The following is a 13,450-nucleotide window of genomic DNA, read 5'->3' as shown; positions in this document are numbered from 1 at the left end:
CACATTACTGTTTCCCCTCTTTAAATCATGCAGGGATCTGTCTTGGCAGCTGGAAAGAAAAGGAGATTTAAACAACCCCACTTCGGTGTGGATGAGCATAAGGCAGGAAGGAAGCTGGGCCTTGTTCTTTGGAGTGTCCACATCCTTCATTTGCTTTGTGCTACAAGGCAGTCTAAAAGCACAATCTAAAATCTACTCAAGGCACAGTACTGAGAAAGCTTGAGTTGAGGGAGATGGTGAATGTGGCAAGTTTAGGGCTCTGATCTCACTAAAGTCACAGGTGATACCTGCAGCTCACGAACTGTGCTGTTGGGCTGCTGTGGCTGATCACTAGTGGAGATCAGCCAGAGATACAGCAGAAAATAAGTGGGCTAAACACATAGAAGCCCTCTCTGCCATCGCTGCTGAGATTTTCAACCTGTGCTCAACCTCACACCACCGTGCTGGCAAAGCATGACTGCCAGCACAACACAAAAAAACAAGCTGATCTTTTTTATGTTGTTGCTGCATTAGAAGAGTAAAAGCAATAGCTTGTACAGGCATGAAAAATTGGGTCAAAGATTAGTTTATCAGAGCTGGCCAGGAGGCACCCATGAGACACAGGGAGGAGGCCATGGCTGCTCTTCCTCCATACTGTGCGTGGGTGGCACTGGGCAGATGTCTGAATAACACATTTCTTTGTGCTTGTGAGCGTGAGAGCAGAGGCAGGTAAAATAAGCTGCTGCAGACATTTTACAAATGAATGCCACCTCCCCCTTTTGTAAAAGCACCTGCTTGGCTTTGCTATGCAGGTTTCGTGGGCTTCACATGAGCAGGAAGAGCCAACTCTGCCAGGAGAGTTGCATTTTTAATGCTGCCGAAATGCCCTGGGAGCGCGTCTCGGCGCAGCCTCCAGTGCAGAGGCTATAGCTGCTTCCCGCGTCCCAGCCCCGAGGAGCCCAAACTGGTGCTGCCGGCGTATTTTGACTTGAGTCCCATGACAGAGCGCTGGATCTGGCAAACTGGAGCTGAGCCGTTGCCGGTTCCCTCAATTAGGAAGGCTTCCTGACTTTTGTTTAATCCCTCTCTTATTAATGGCGCTCACCTCTTTGATCAAAGATCAGCACTGATTTCAATTAGGGTTGAGCAAGAACCCAGTGACAGGAAAGGCTGTATCAGGAGGAGCAGCTGCTGTGCCCTGAAGGGTTTCTTCACCCTCATGACCAAAATCTATAGTCATAGGTGAAGCGTAGTTGTTCCCAACTGAGCTGGAGAAAGCTCTAGTAATCCTTTGCTGGCAAAATAGCTCTGCTGAAATAAAAGCAGGCGGCACTGCCTGCCTGGGGAGCTCCAGTTCTTCCCATCTCGAGCACAAGGGAGGAACCAGGCCCTTCCTACAAAAGGGTGAAGCCACGAAAAGATAAGCTTGGGTTTCACTTTTGGACATCGCTGGGGTGAGTACCTATACCTGTATCTGCCCAGGGTTTTTAATACCTGTGTCTTTGCTAACTCTTATATGCCTGTTAGAGGGAGGGCTCTCCCCCCAAGAGGGAGACATCTGCAGAGGTGCATAAAAATTTTGAGAGATCAGGACAACCAAATAACAAGCAAAGTTGAGTTTTTAGAGCAATGAATGATGGGATGGACCCTCAAGGGGAATAAGTAACACAAGTATGTTTTGGGGAGTTGTGGGGAAAAAAAGGGAAGTGATGGATTTACTAAATATTTGCAAAGCCACAAGAACAAATTCCAAGCTATTGTCTGAGCATGTGCCTGTGGGAACAGAAGACAAATACAATTGTTTAAGTACCACATTATGTGGTGCAATAATGCCTTGATACTCTCCTGACCCTATGTTGATAAAAACTAGGGACTACAAAAAGAAATGGTAAGAGTTGCATCGGAGGACACCAAAGCAGTGGGAGCGGGGAAGCCACACTAGAAGGAGACAAGTGGTTGGGTGTCAGCCAGAGGTGCAGGGGTGTGTGGCTGCCTTTGGCCAACTTCACTAGAAACTTCTGCTTTGCAACCCGGCAATGTTAGAAAGCAACAGAGTGCATGGCAGGGCCAGGCTCTTTATGTTGTGGAAACAATTAAAAGGGTAGCTGGCTGGCTGGCAAATACATGCACCTGCTACTGCAGAGTTGCACCACTTATCAACAGCAGCCAAAAACCTTTGAGATGTGTCTCTTCCTAAAGTGACCAACTTCTGGAAAGGCAGAGATGGGGCATGTTGAGATGGCAAAGTGGGAGGTGTGGTGTTTGTGTTGGTAGCCTAGAAGTGGTCAGGGTAAGAATAAGAGATGGTGCAAAATGTGGCAGGGACATCCCCAGGGCATTTGCAGCCACATGAATAAATTAGAGATGTGTTCTGGTATAATTTTCCCAGCTGCTGTCCTTCCTGTGCCACTGATAATCCAGCAGCCAAGCTACTCGCCCAGAAATCTGCATGTTTGGTGTTTTCAGTTGCAGCAAGGTGAATTCTTTCTCCCCCTGCCTCAGTTGGTTTTACTTTGCTGCAGCCTGTGATGGGGAAGTTAATCAAGTCACCTGAAGTGAAGAGCTGTGTGGAAAATGTGTTTTTGTCCTCCAAAATCCATTTAGAGAAAATGCTTTCGGAAATATTTTGCAGAAAGCAAGATAACTTATAATTTTCAGTCCTTTTTTTTTCCCTCTGAAAATTAATTTTCATTGAAAATTATCATAAGCCAGAATTTTTCTTTTGAATATGTCTTCCAGCAGAAAAGGCTGTGGAAAAAATGTGTATTGTTCTACTTGAACCTCCCTTCTAAGTTATCATCTAGGTTATAAAAAAGAAAACAGAATAATATGATAATTTTTCTGAGAGCAAACAGAGACCGAAGGTTTGTGCTGAGATGAGATGGAGCCATTGGAGGCCAAGGAAAACTCAGAAGGGTTCTCAAGGCACCCAGAATTACCTTGTCTGTAATACAGTGATTTTGGAAGGAGCTTGGCTTGGAAATATTACTGGCTTTTCCCCTGGAAATGTTTGAATTTGTCTGTGTCTTAAGGCTGTAATTTTTTAATCTCTGGATGTGGATTGATGGTGACTGTAGGATAATACATCTATCTTGTCTACTTGCTTATCAGGGAAACATGTTCATCCTGTGAATCATTTCAACATCAAATTAAAAAGTTCATTAAAGTCTTTCATGAGTAAAGAAATGCATTGTTCCTGCAAACTGGATTGGGGCTAATTCCTCCCAAGTGGCTTCTGCCCTCACTGAGTGTGGTCCTGTCACCAAAACTCTGGTGGTTGCTCGGGCTCACTGCCCAGCTTGGACGCTGTCCCATGGCAAGCCTGCCCTGTCCCACCTTGCTGGCCCTGCCATCACCTACCTCTGCTGAGCAGGGCTGGCCGGGAGAAGGCCCTTGGCATCTTCCACCTTTGCCTCCCACAGACAAAAAAAGAAGGCAAATGCCAAAGAGGGAAGATAATAAAAGTCAGGCAAGACATTGCCATCCTGCAGCATCTGTGACAATTGCTGAGACTGCCTGGTAAAAGCTCTCCCCTGTGTGTGCTACAGGCAACAGCTTGGAGCTCTTTGCCAAAGTGGGATCAGGCTTTGCATCCTCGAGGTGAGGAGCCCTGTGGCTTCACACACAAGAAGGCTGTGGCACAGCTGGGAGTAGGAGCCAAGTCTTAAAGACGATAATAAGCCTTAATCACAATATTTTTTTCCTTATCAGAGTACTACAAAACCCTCCCTTGCATCTTTCATTAACCTTCCCTTTTCAACACCCTAAATTTTGGAAGATTGGGCTAGCCCTTGGGGCGACCGAATGGTGCAACGCCTCAGTTTCCCTCTCGCACTCTCCTGACATGAGAAAAATACTGAGCAAGGATTTTTCTCTATCACATGTCCTGCTGCTGGCACTGCAAACCAGACCATTCAGAAAGGCTTTGGTCCCTGCCTCATCATTCATGTGACTGCTGACTGAATACAAAATGTAAAAGGTTACCTGCTCCATGCAGATAACATCAACTGGTGCACATTTTTAACCGTCGCAGGAAACAGCAGCCAGTTTCATTGGACCGGTGCTGGAAAAGAGTCACCAACCCAGCTCTCGCAATATTTTCCTCAGCAGGTGCGTTGATGTGATGAGCTGCAGAGTTTCACATAGGTGTCCTCCAGCTTGGTAAAGATGTTCAGCTGTTTGACTGAGGGGAAAAGGGTTCTTAAAATTCTTTGGTTTATGCAGATGGTTGCTTGACTGTATATTAGAAGTTTTAGCTGTCTGCCTGCTTATTTGAAGGTTTAGTTTGGCATGAAGAATGAAATTATGTATGTTTGCATGGGAAGGAGAGAGGGAGGGAAACAGCAAAAAAACTTTTAAGGCTAGTCTTTGATTTACCTGTATCTTTTTAGGGGTGCTGAAATGACCAACTTTTGTCCAGATGATTTGAAAAGGAATGTAGACAGAGGTCTAGAAAGGCTATTTTCAAATAACTGCCAGAGAGGGGTTTAGTTTCCAGAGCAGAAAGGATGTTTACATTAGTTTTTTATTCCTAATAGGAAAATTTTCTTACAGTCTCCAAATTCTGGTAATTTTTACCAGTTAAACAGTTTAACTTGGAAAATGTTTTGGTGACACCTGTCCATCCCTTAGTCTCCATAATGGGTTTGAGGATGAGTCCAGGAGGCTACAAAGCCAACAAAATGTTTGAAAGGGGCTATAGGCAGGATGAATGTGATTATTTTTTCTGCAGGGATTTTGCTTTGGGAGAACACAGAAGTATTTGGTGATTTTTGCTTGGAATTTCTCGTCTTTTCTGGCATGCTCATCTCTGATGGGTCAGTGCTGTACCAAGCAGGGTGCGAGGTGCCACAGATAAAGGTACCAGATGGCAGGATGCCTGGGGACTGATTATGCTGGGGTATTTTGAATCAGGTTTTGGGGGTAATTTCCTCATTTTTCCCTCTGAGATGCTGCATTTGGTGAAATGTTACTGCTGCATAGTCCCATGGGGTGTCAGCAGGGAGGGCATGGCAGGAAATGAGCAGAGCACTAACCAGAGGGGGAACATGAAGTGGACAGGACCAGGGCTGAGTCCCTCACAGCTTGGGGACTCTTTCGGAGGGCAATGCTGCCACTCTAGGGTTGGATGGTCATTCCTGTTAAAACCTTCCATTTTCAGCTGCTTGTAAAAATTAGTGAAACCTTAGCCAGCAAAACATAGACCTTCCCTTCTAATTGCCCGCTTCTTAAAAACAGGGAGGGGTGATGATGATTTGAGCCACGATATTCACCAGTATGGAAACCTCCACAGCTGGAGTGACACGCAGGAGTTATTTCTTTGGCAGAGGGGATGGGTGCTGTGGCTGAATGTGCAGAGAAGGCAGATGTGCACTGAGGGTCCATGGGACAGGGCAGGTCTCTGCAGCATCACTGGGGGAGCAGGGGAGGGGGAAGCAGGCAGCTGGTGCAGGCAGGATGGTTTCTCCCCGCCTATGCCTTGTGAAACATCTGGCAACAGTGTGATTGTGTACTCCTCATGTGGCATGTGGGATGGGTCTATGAATCAGTATTTCACCACGGCTTATCTGCCAGGCCCCTGTTTTGGTGTTGCAGAAGTTGGACAAGGGGGATGTAAATGAAACAGGAGCTGGTGGGAAAAGAAAGGTTTAATAAGGCTTGGTGGGGTCAATGAAACCACTGGTAAGACTAATACACCCTGGCTGCTGCAGATCTGGAGGCTTTCTGCCTCTGCAGGAGCTGCACTGCTGCCGGGCTGCTGCCGAACTCTTGTTTTCCCAGAGGGCTGAGAACAGCTCTGTGCTTTCCAGACCATGATACAATAAAGTCAGCATTGTGTCTCCAAGCCTCGGGTCCCACATATGGCAGCCACATGACACAAAGCTTTAACCCACAAGAAACTCACTCCTCCAGCTCAAGCATTGTTTAACAGGTTTCTGGAGGTTAAAACTTGGCATCTTGCTGTGTATCCTCATTTATGTTTTAGATGCTATTTGCCTGCATGGAACAGCTTGCTGCTCAGACTCTTGTGGCCAGTGATTTTGGAAGGGAGAAGGATGTATTTGATAGATGGGTTGTTTGAAACTTGCCTTGGTGGTGTGACTCATTGCAGGAAAGATCCCATGTCCCTCAACCCTGGCATTTCCATTCACAGTGGTTGACTGACTCTTCCCACGTATTTTGAAGTGCATTAATGCTAATTAATTATCTGTAAACCTTATCACCAGCTCACCTACTAGGACACAATACCCACTTGAAGACAGTAATCCCTAGGACTGATGTTATATCAAGGATTGGCTGCCTCCCAAGAATTATCTCCCAATCTGTGGAAAAAATGTGCTGAGGCCAGTGGGTGCAGCAGTGGAGGCGGCTCCATTAGGGGTGACTGAGGAAGTGAGTGGGCCTCTTTCTTTTGTAAGAGCTGAATGGTGGAGGTTATTGCTCACATCCCTCCCCACAGCAAGGTCAGGGCAGGCCCAGGATCCCTGCTTAGGAGGACGTCAGTGGGTACTGGACACAAACCTGATGGATTGTGCACCCTGTGTGGGTGTCAATCAGCTGTGGCTGATTGACTGATGTCCCTGTGAGCACCCTGCTGCAACAGGGAGAGGGTAGCCACGGCATGAGCACATGAACAAATTCTAGTAGAAGGAAATGGAATAGGAACTTCACTGGTGGCTTTGGCCCCCCAAGCAGCGAGGTAATTGCACCCGACAGCCTGGCATTGAGAAAAAATTCGGAGTGTGCAGCAGAGGTTGAAGATTAAGTTTGGGCAGTGAGGGAGCTGATGAAGAGGAAATGCTTAGAGGGAAAACAAAGCAGTAGAATTTCAAAGGCAGGAGCCTTCCTCTGTATTTGCATATTCTCACTGACTTGATGTGGGAACAGGCATTTGTTGTGCAGTGGCCTCTGTGGCAAAGTAGAATCAGTGCTGTGGGTGTGTAAATGTCTTCCTACGGAGAAAGTCAATGCACAGGTATTAATAGGGCAGAGCCTTGTTTTTCCACAAAAAGATTTCTGACTCATTGGTGCTGCTGCCTTCTGATCCCTCCCTGGGGGACCCTTAGGACCATGGATCCCCAGACAGCAGCTTGATTCCAGCTCAGAGCCATAGTCCCAGCACTCCTGTGCCTGGAGGCAGGTGCCTCATCAGCAGCTGTGGTTTAGGAAAGTTTTGGTAAGGAGAAGCTTTGGCACCTCAAGCTCGGTTCCAACCATGAGGCCATGGAAATGTCATAAGAACCTCCTAAATTACTTTGTCATGTGGAATTTGGAGATTTACAATCTCTACTTTTAAACAATGTAGTCATGAAAAAATCCACATGAGAGCTTCAAATTGCATCCATTATTAACTTCCCCTCAGACCATGTCTTCCTCCATCAAAATCGAGTCTGTTGTGAAGGAGAAGAACCGGATGGGAGAGTGCCCAGTCTGGGAAGAAAGGGAGAATGCGCTTGTCTACGTAGACATCAACTCACAGAAAGTTTGCCGCTGGAGCCCCATCACCAATGAGGTGCAGAGCGTGTCTGTGGGTAAGAGTCTGTACTCCTGCTTCATCCTGGGAGTCTTCTCTGTCTGCCCCATCCACCCCTCCTGGTAGGAGTCCTTCAGGTTGATGGTCTCTTTTACTTTCCATGAGATCACCCACCCTGTCTTCCCACAATGTGTTGCTGAGCACAGGGTCCCTAAGCCAGCCGAGCAGAGAGGACCATGCACATGCTGCCCCTGATAAGCCCAAATGGGAATTTGTGTTTCATTTGGCACCTGCAGAGGAAGAGGTACAGTCCTAATGGCTGTAGAAGGTGGAAAAATCCATGCAATAGAGATAGTGAGATGTGCTGACAATGCCAGGGGAGAAAGATCTTAGCATCAGCTCAGCCTTTCCCAGCCAGGATGTCCCAGTCAAGCCCAGATGCCCTCGGTGAGGGCTGAGTGATGGCCCCAGAGATGCCCTTCATCTTCTGCTGTCTCTCACCCACAGATGCCCGTGTTGGCTCCGTGGCTCTGCGCCAGTGCGGGGGCTATGTCATTGCCCTGGGGACCAGGTTTGCCTTCCTGGACTGGGACACAGAGGCAGTCACCACCATCCTTGAGCTCGAGCAGGATAAACCCAACAACAGGTTCAATGATGGGAAAGTAGATCCAAAGGGGAGGTTTTTTGCTGGTAAGTTCCTGGCAGAAATTTACCCTGGAGCAAAGGGAAACTAATTACAGTTATGCCTTATATAAGGCGTTTTATTCCCTGTCTTGTGAATGCTCTGCTTGGTTACTGCCCAGTGGAGGAGAAGAGGGGACTCTACATCTTCTGACCTAGATGAGGACAGATGCTGTTGACAAGGGCCATCTGAAAGGAAGGCTCTCCTACTTGATGGATGGTGTTTTTCAAACAACTGCCTTCATGGAAAAGGCAGTGAAAAGCTCATGTAGATGGGATTTTTTCTGTAGATGTAGAGGAGGATGCAGCTTCTAGAGCAGAATATGAGCTGCAGTTTGCACCCTTTATATGCAGCTTCTATTGGTTAGCCTGTGAAAAACAAGGATGGGGGAAATCATCAGCCTCCTGAAGGCAAGAAAGAAGTTTAGGTTTTGTATTATGTAAAAGATCTTCACCCACAGGGTGGTCAGGCATTGGAACCGACTCCCCAGAAAAGAGGTCATGGCAAAGAATTTCTTCCTAAAAATATTTTATTTTTTTTTTAAGGAAGAAAAGAAAAAAAAATCACAATCATATGATTTTTCCCTAGGACTTCTTGGTAACACTTAGAGGAGGTTTTTGATCAAACACGAGGAGCAAGTTTCTACTTTCTAACCAGTGCTCCCGCTTCCATTTCAGGTACGATGGCTGAAGAGACAGCACCAGGGGTCCGAGCGAGGCGGCAAGGAGCTCTCTACACCCTCTTCCCTGACCATTCAGTAATAAAACAGTTAGACCAGTTGGACATCTCCAATGGTCTGGATTGGTCTCTGGACCACAGGACCTTCTTTCACATCGACAGCCTGTCATATGCTGTCCATGCCTTCAGCTATGATGTGCACACTGGAAAGATTGGTACACATGCTTTTGAATTTGGTGACAAGCAGTGCTACTGCTCTGTCTGCAGCAGGACTTGGGCCTGTGACATGCAGTGATTTATTTGACAGATCTCATCTCTTCCAGTTACAACTTGTCAGCTGGCTGACTGTGACATTTCTCAGATTTAGTTACTTACCAGGTGTATTTGATGAAAAAACTTTGGATAGTCTTTCAGCTTACTTTCATCTGGAGAGATGGCTCATACTCAGACCTGTTCAATGAGTTGCAGGGAAGAAGCCATTTACACTACAGAATGAGGAAGCTTTTAGGATGGTATTTATTCTTGAGTGCCATCTACTGGAATTACTTTGATTGTACTAGCTTCATAAATACAAGTGGAGAATGTGCATATGTGTATTTCACAGAAAGGTATTCGGAGGACCAAGCTGTCTTTGTGGTGGAGGTTTCCCAGCCAAATTTGTGAAATTAAGATGTTTTCAAATTTAACTTAATTTTATGGATAAACATTTTTATTATATCTGCAAGGAATAAAATTTAAGTGTAAGCAAAATGGATCTAACCTAATTTCAAAAGTCTTTGAAATATTTTCATGCTGTATCAGCCTGACATACTCCACAGGAATTTAAATGGCTGAATTGCCTTTGTACTTTAAAGAGTGCAGACTTTGGGTAATCACAGATGAAAATCGCACAATGTAATTACCTTCACTCAGATTTCATTTTGTTGAGGACATCTCTTTCTTCAGATTTTAGGATGTAAGATGTCAAAAGAAGATACAATGCAACTTTTCCCCCTGCACATATAAAAAAGTAATTTGTTTGAGCTTCCTAGGCTTGACTTTATGCTCACATTCTTGGGTAGTGTAATGACCAGAAGGTGCTGGGTTGGTCAGAGCAGGTGGTCCATGCCCATGGGCCCTGTTGCATGGACCAGACGTGCTCACCAACATATCTGCATTGCATCCTAGACCATGAGCAGTTGGGTCCAGGCTTAATCCAGACTAGTTGCTTGGTTGGCCATTAAAAAGTAGAGGTTTTGATCTTTAGCTGGGAGAGATGGCTTATCCCCAGTGTTTAAACCCAGGTAATTATTTATGTGACATATCCAGGCTGCCATGACCAGTGAAAGTCCAGGAAAAGTTATTGCACTTGCAGCAGTTGTGTTTATGGCAGCAGCAGGTGGGTTAACAAGAAAGATGGGGGCATTTTGTTATCTTCTCTTGGTAAAATGACAGGAACACTAATTCAGTGCAATCCCAGACTGCAATGGCCGTGCTGGGGATTTGTCTCTGCCAGGCTGAATTAGGCTTTGAACACATCTGCAAAATGTGGGTGTGATGTACATTTTGCAGCATGTCTTTCTCACAGATAATGAACATAGCTGTTTGCAACAGCATGGAAGATGTTAGACTGGGATCTGACACAGAATGGATAGCAGCCCTCATGACATCACCTTTGTAACTCTTCCTGCAGCCTGCCCCAAGCTTTTGTACCATCTGGAAAAGGAGGAGCAAATGCCTGATGGGATGTGCATAGACACAGAAGGGAAGTTGTGGGTGGCCTGTATTGACGGCGGCAGAGTCATCCGCATAGACCCAGAGACAGGTAACACCTCCACCAGTTTGTGCCTATAAATGTGAGGGGAATGGCAGCAGGAGGAATGGTCTGAAGGTGAGATAAGGTGAAATGTATTGCTCATTTCTGCCCCATGGGTTACCAAGAGCATTGCTGGCTCAGGCTCTGATCATGTTAGGAGCGCTGCTCCCTGTGCTGCCTCCCAGTGTCAGGTACCCCTGCTCCCGTTGCTGGCTGATGAACTACACACTCTTCTTAAAAATACCTCTATCAAAAAAAACCCCCACAAAATACTCCATATAAAATTTCTCAGTGCTGAACTGTTTAACTGGAAAATACTTTAAGGAACAGCATCCATCCCAGAGCCATCCCTGCCCTTCCTGACCTCACACACAGTGCTGCTCCATTTTAAGAAAAGCAAATGAAGCCTCAGAGATGTGGAGGAGAGCTTGAAAAATAGTTAGAGGTGAGGCAGATGAAATAATTTGATTTTGCCACAAACTGTCCTTTAGGATATGGTCTCTGTCTAAAGAGGAGGTGCCTTCTGAGAAAATGTGACATCTGTGCCATGTGCACCAATAGTACATTCATAATGACATGCTTCCTAAAAAATGAGCATTAGAAAACAATTGCACATTTTTCCCAGGAAAAAGAATCCAAACTGTGAGGTTGCCTACTCCAAGGATCACCTCTTGCTGCTTTGGTGGAAAAGACTACTCAGAAATGTATGTGACTTCTGCATATGATGGACTGGACGAGGCCACCTTAGCCAAGGAACCTCATGCGGGAGAGATTTTCAAGGTGAGCCGATCATTTTCCTTTTCCTTTTCCTTTTCCTTTTCCTTTTCCTTTTCCTTTTCCTTTTCCTTTTCCTTTTCCTTTTCCTTTTCCTTTTCCTTTTCCTTTTCCTTTTCCTTTTCCTTTTCCTTTTCTCTACATCAGACCTACCAAGCCTCATGCTCTGAGAGTGAGGTGTCCCTACCTGCCCTCTTTCATCACGCTCACCTCATGAGCTGCTCCAGGTGCACTGCTTGTCCCCCAGCCAGGCTCAGCTGCTTTTGCAGAGCAGCTCATGCACTTGGAAGGAAGATTGGAGAAATTACAACTAATAGTGTTGATACCTGGATTGGCCAAAGTTGGCTGGTCAGGATCTGAGGGCAGTGAGTGGGTATGGATCTGCCATATGTATAGCATATTCTGTAACCAAAAGGAATTGCTTTTATTTCTTGCTATATTTTAATCACTTTTGGAAATTTCATTCTCTTCCTTCTCAGTTTTTCATTGTGCCAGGAAATCTAAATGTTTACAGAATATATTTCTCCTTTGAAAATTAAATGTTTAAATTTACCAGGGCAAAATCTTGCATCTCAAGTCAAAAACTTTTTGGATTTTTTGTCTGTTAAAAATGCTTGCTACTTTTTAGAAAATATTTTTGTCTGGGGGTTTTGAATCTGAAACCTGTTTCTCTCTTCATGTTTTTTTTTTCTCTATTAGCAAAAAAGCACATCAGGAGAATAAAGTGCAGTTCTTACAATAAGTGTATTTTTTGGTTTTGTTATTGAGTTCTCCAGTTCCAGTTGGAATTGGTGCTTTCCAAACTCACATTTGTCTTGCATGGGCAAAGCATGTTAAAAATTACTATTAATTGTTTTGAAGATAAGGACTACATCTCAGGGCCACAGATAACATTTAAATTAGCAAAATTATTGAGTAGTGCTTGATAATCTCAGTGATCTTAAAGAGTTTGAAAGAGCTCCAAGTAATGATGCCTTTTGGGCTCCTCTTGAAGCAGGGACCCTCCATGTAGTAATCTGTTGCTATGAGATTTGTTATACAATGTTTGAATGTTTTCATTACACTCCGTTGGAGATTTATCTGTTTCCTTTCTTTCATCTTTTCATTTTTCATTTTTTAAAACAGATAACAGGCCTGGGTGTGAAAGGGATCCCACAGAATTTCTATGCTGCTTGAACATTGACTCTAAACAGCAAGGAAGAAATGCTTCCATCTTGTAGTAACTCTGACTGGAAGAAGTCAAATGAACTACAGAATTTATTTGTGTGAGGATTTCTAAGCCCACATTTGTGAGTGTGCTTGTTTGGAGTTGAAGATATTTCTTCTTCTGTGGGCCTGTGGCTTGATGCAATAGGTTAGAGAGGTAAAGTTAATCTGTGTTACACCTTGGTAGCTTTTGTGGCTTTCCATAAACCTCTAAATGCTCAAGCATAGTTTCGCTGAACTTTCTGATGACCAGCTCTGGATTTTCAAGTCTGTGCAGTTCCCAAAGCAGAATCTGACTCCTCATGTTACGCCAGTGATGCACCAGCAACAATAAGGCAGATTTTAATAAACATTTTAAGGATGGTGTCTTGAACTGGGCTCTTACTCTGCTGCAGAATTCCCCCAAAGTCGGGTTTTTTTCTGTTTTTTGGGGTTTTTTTGGTTTTTTTTTTTTGATGATCAAACCTATTTGTAGTATCCAAGTTCCATTCTTACATCCTCATTAGCCTTTTTCCAGGCTGTCCTCTCTTCAGGACACCACTTAGGCTGCTGAAAATAAACTATGCAACTACATTTAAAGAAATGCTTACAGGTTTTTTTTTCTCTGCATTCAGATGTGACCATGAAAACACTGACTGACCACACACAGTCAGTGCACACACAGGCTGTGAACCACCAGGACAGCCTGGGATACCAAACATGGATGCTTGGTGGAGTTGTCCTTTCAGGGGTGATACTTGCAGCCACACACCAACTTCCCTTTGCTTCACACATCTTAATGTGCGCACTGTCTTGTTCCCTTTCTTCCGGTGCTCATCACTCCTGTTTCGAGCAATTTCTGCCTTTTCCCCTCCCTTCTCCT

At 45.0% G+C, this 13,450-nt stretch overlaps 1 protein-coding gene across 1 annotated transcript; it reads left to right on the top strand.

Moving 5' to 3' along the window:
- Positions 1-4,009: 4,009 nt before the first annotated feature.
- LOC116992918 (regucalcin-like) lies at positions 4,010-12,961 on the top strand. Its single transcript, XM_033053044.1, has 7 exons — positions 4,010-4,089; positions 7,343-7,511; positions 7,961-8,143; positions 8,813-9,028; positions 10,486-10,617; positions 11,234-11,388; positions 12,508-12,961. Exons 2-7 carry the CDS (start codon positions 7,346-7,348, stop codon positions 12,556-12,558), a joined length of 903 nt encoding a protein of 300 aa, XP_032908935.1. The 5' UTR covers positions 4,010-4,089; positions 7,343-7,345; the 3' UTR covers positions 12,559-12,961.
- Positions 12,962-13,450: the final 489 nt, after the last annotated feature.

This window comes from Catharus ustulatus, chromosome 2 (genome assembly GCF_009819885.2).
Source record: "Catharus ustulatus isolate bCatUst1 chromosome 2, bCatUst1.pri.v2, whole genome shotgun sequence".
Lineage (NCBI taxonomy): Eukaryota > Metazoa > Chordata > Aves > Passeriformes > Turdidae > Catharus > Catharus ustulatus.
The sequence above is the reverse complement of the archived record's forward strand: the minus strand, read 5'-3'. Positions and strand labels throughout refer to the sequence as shown.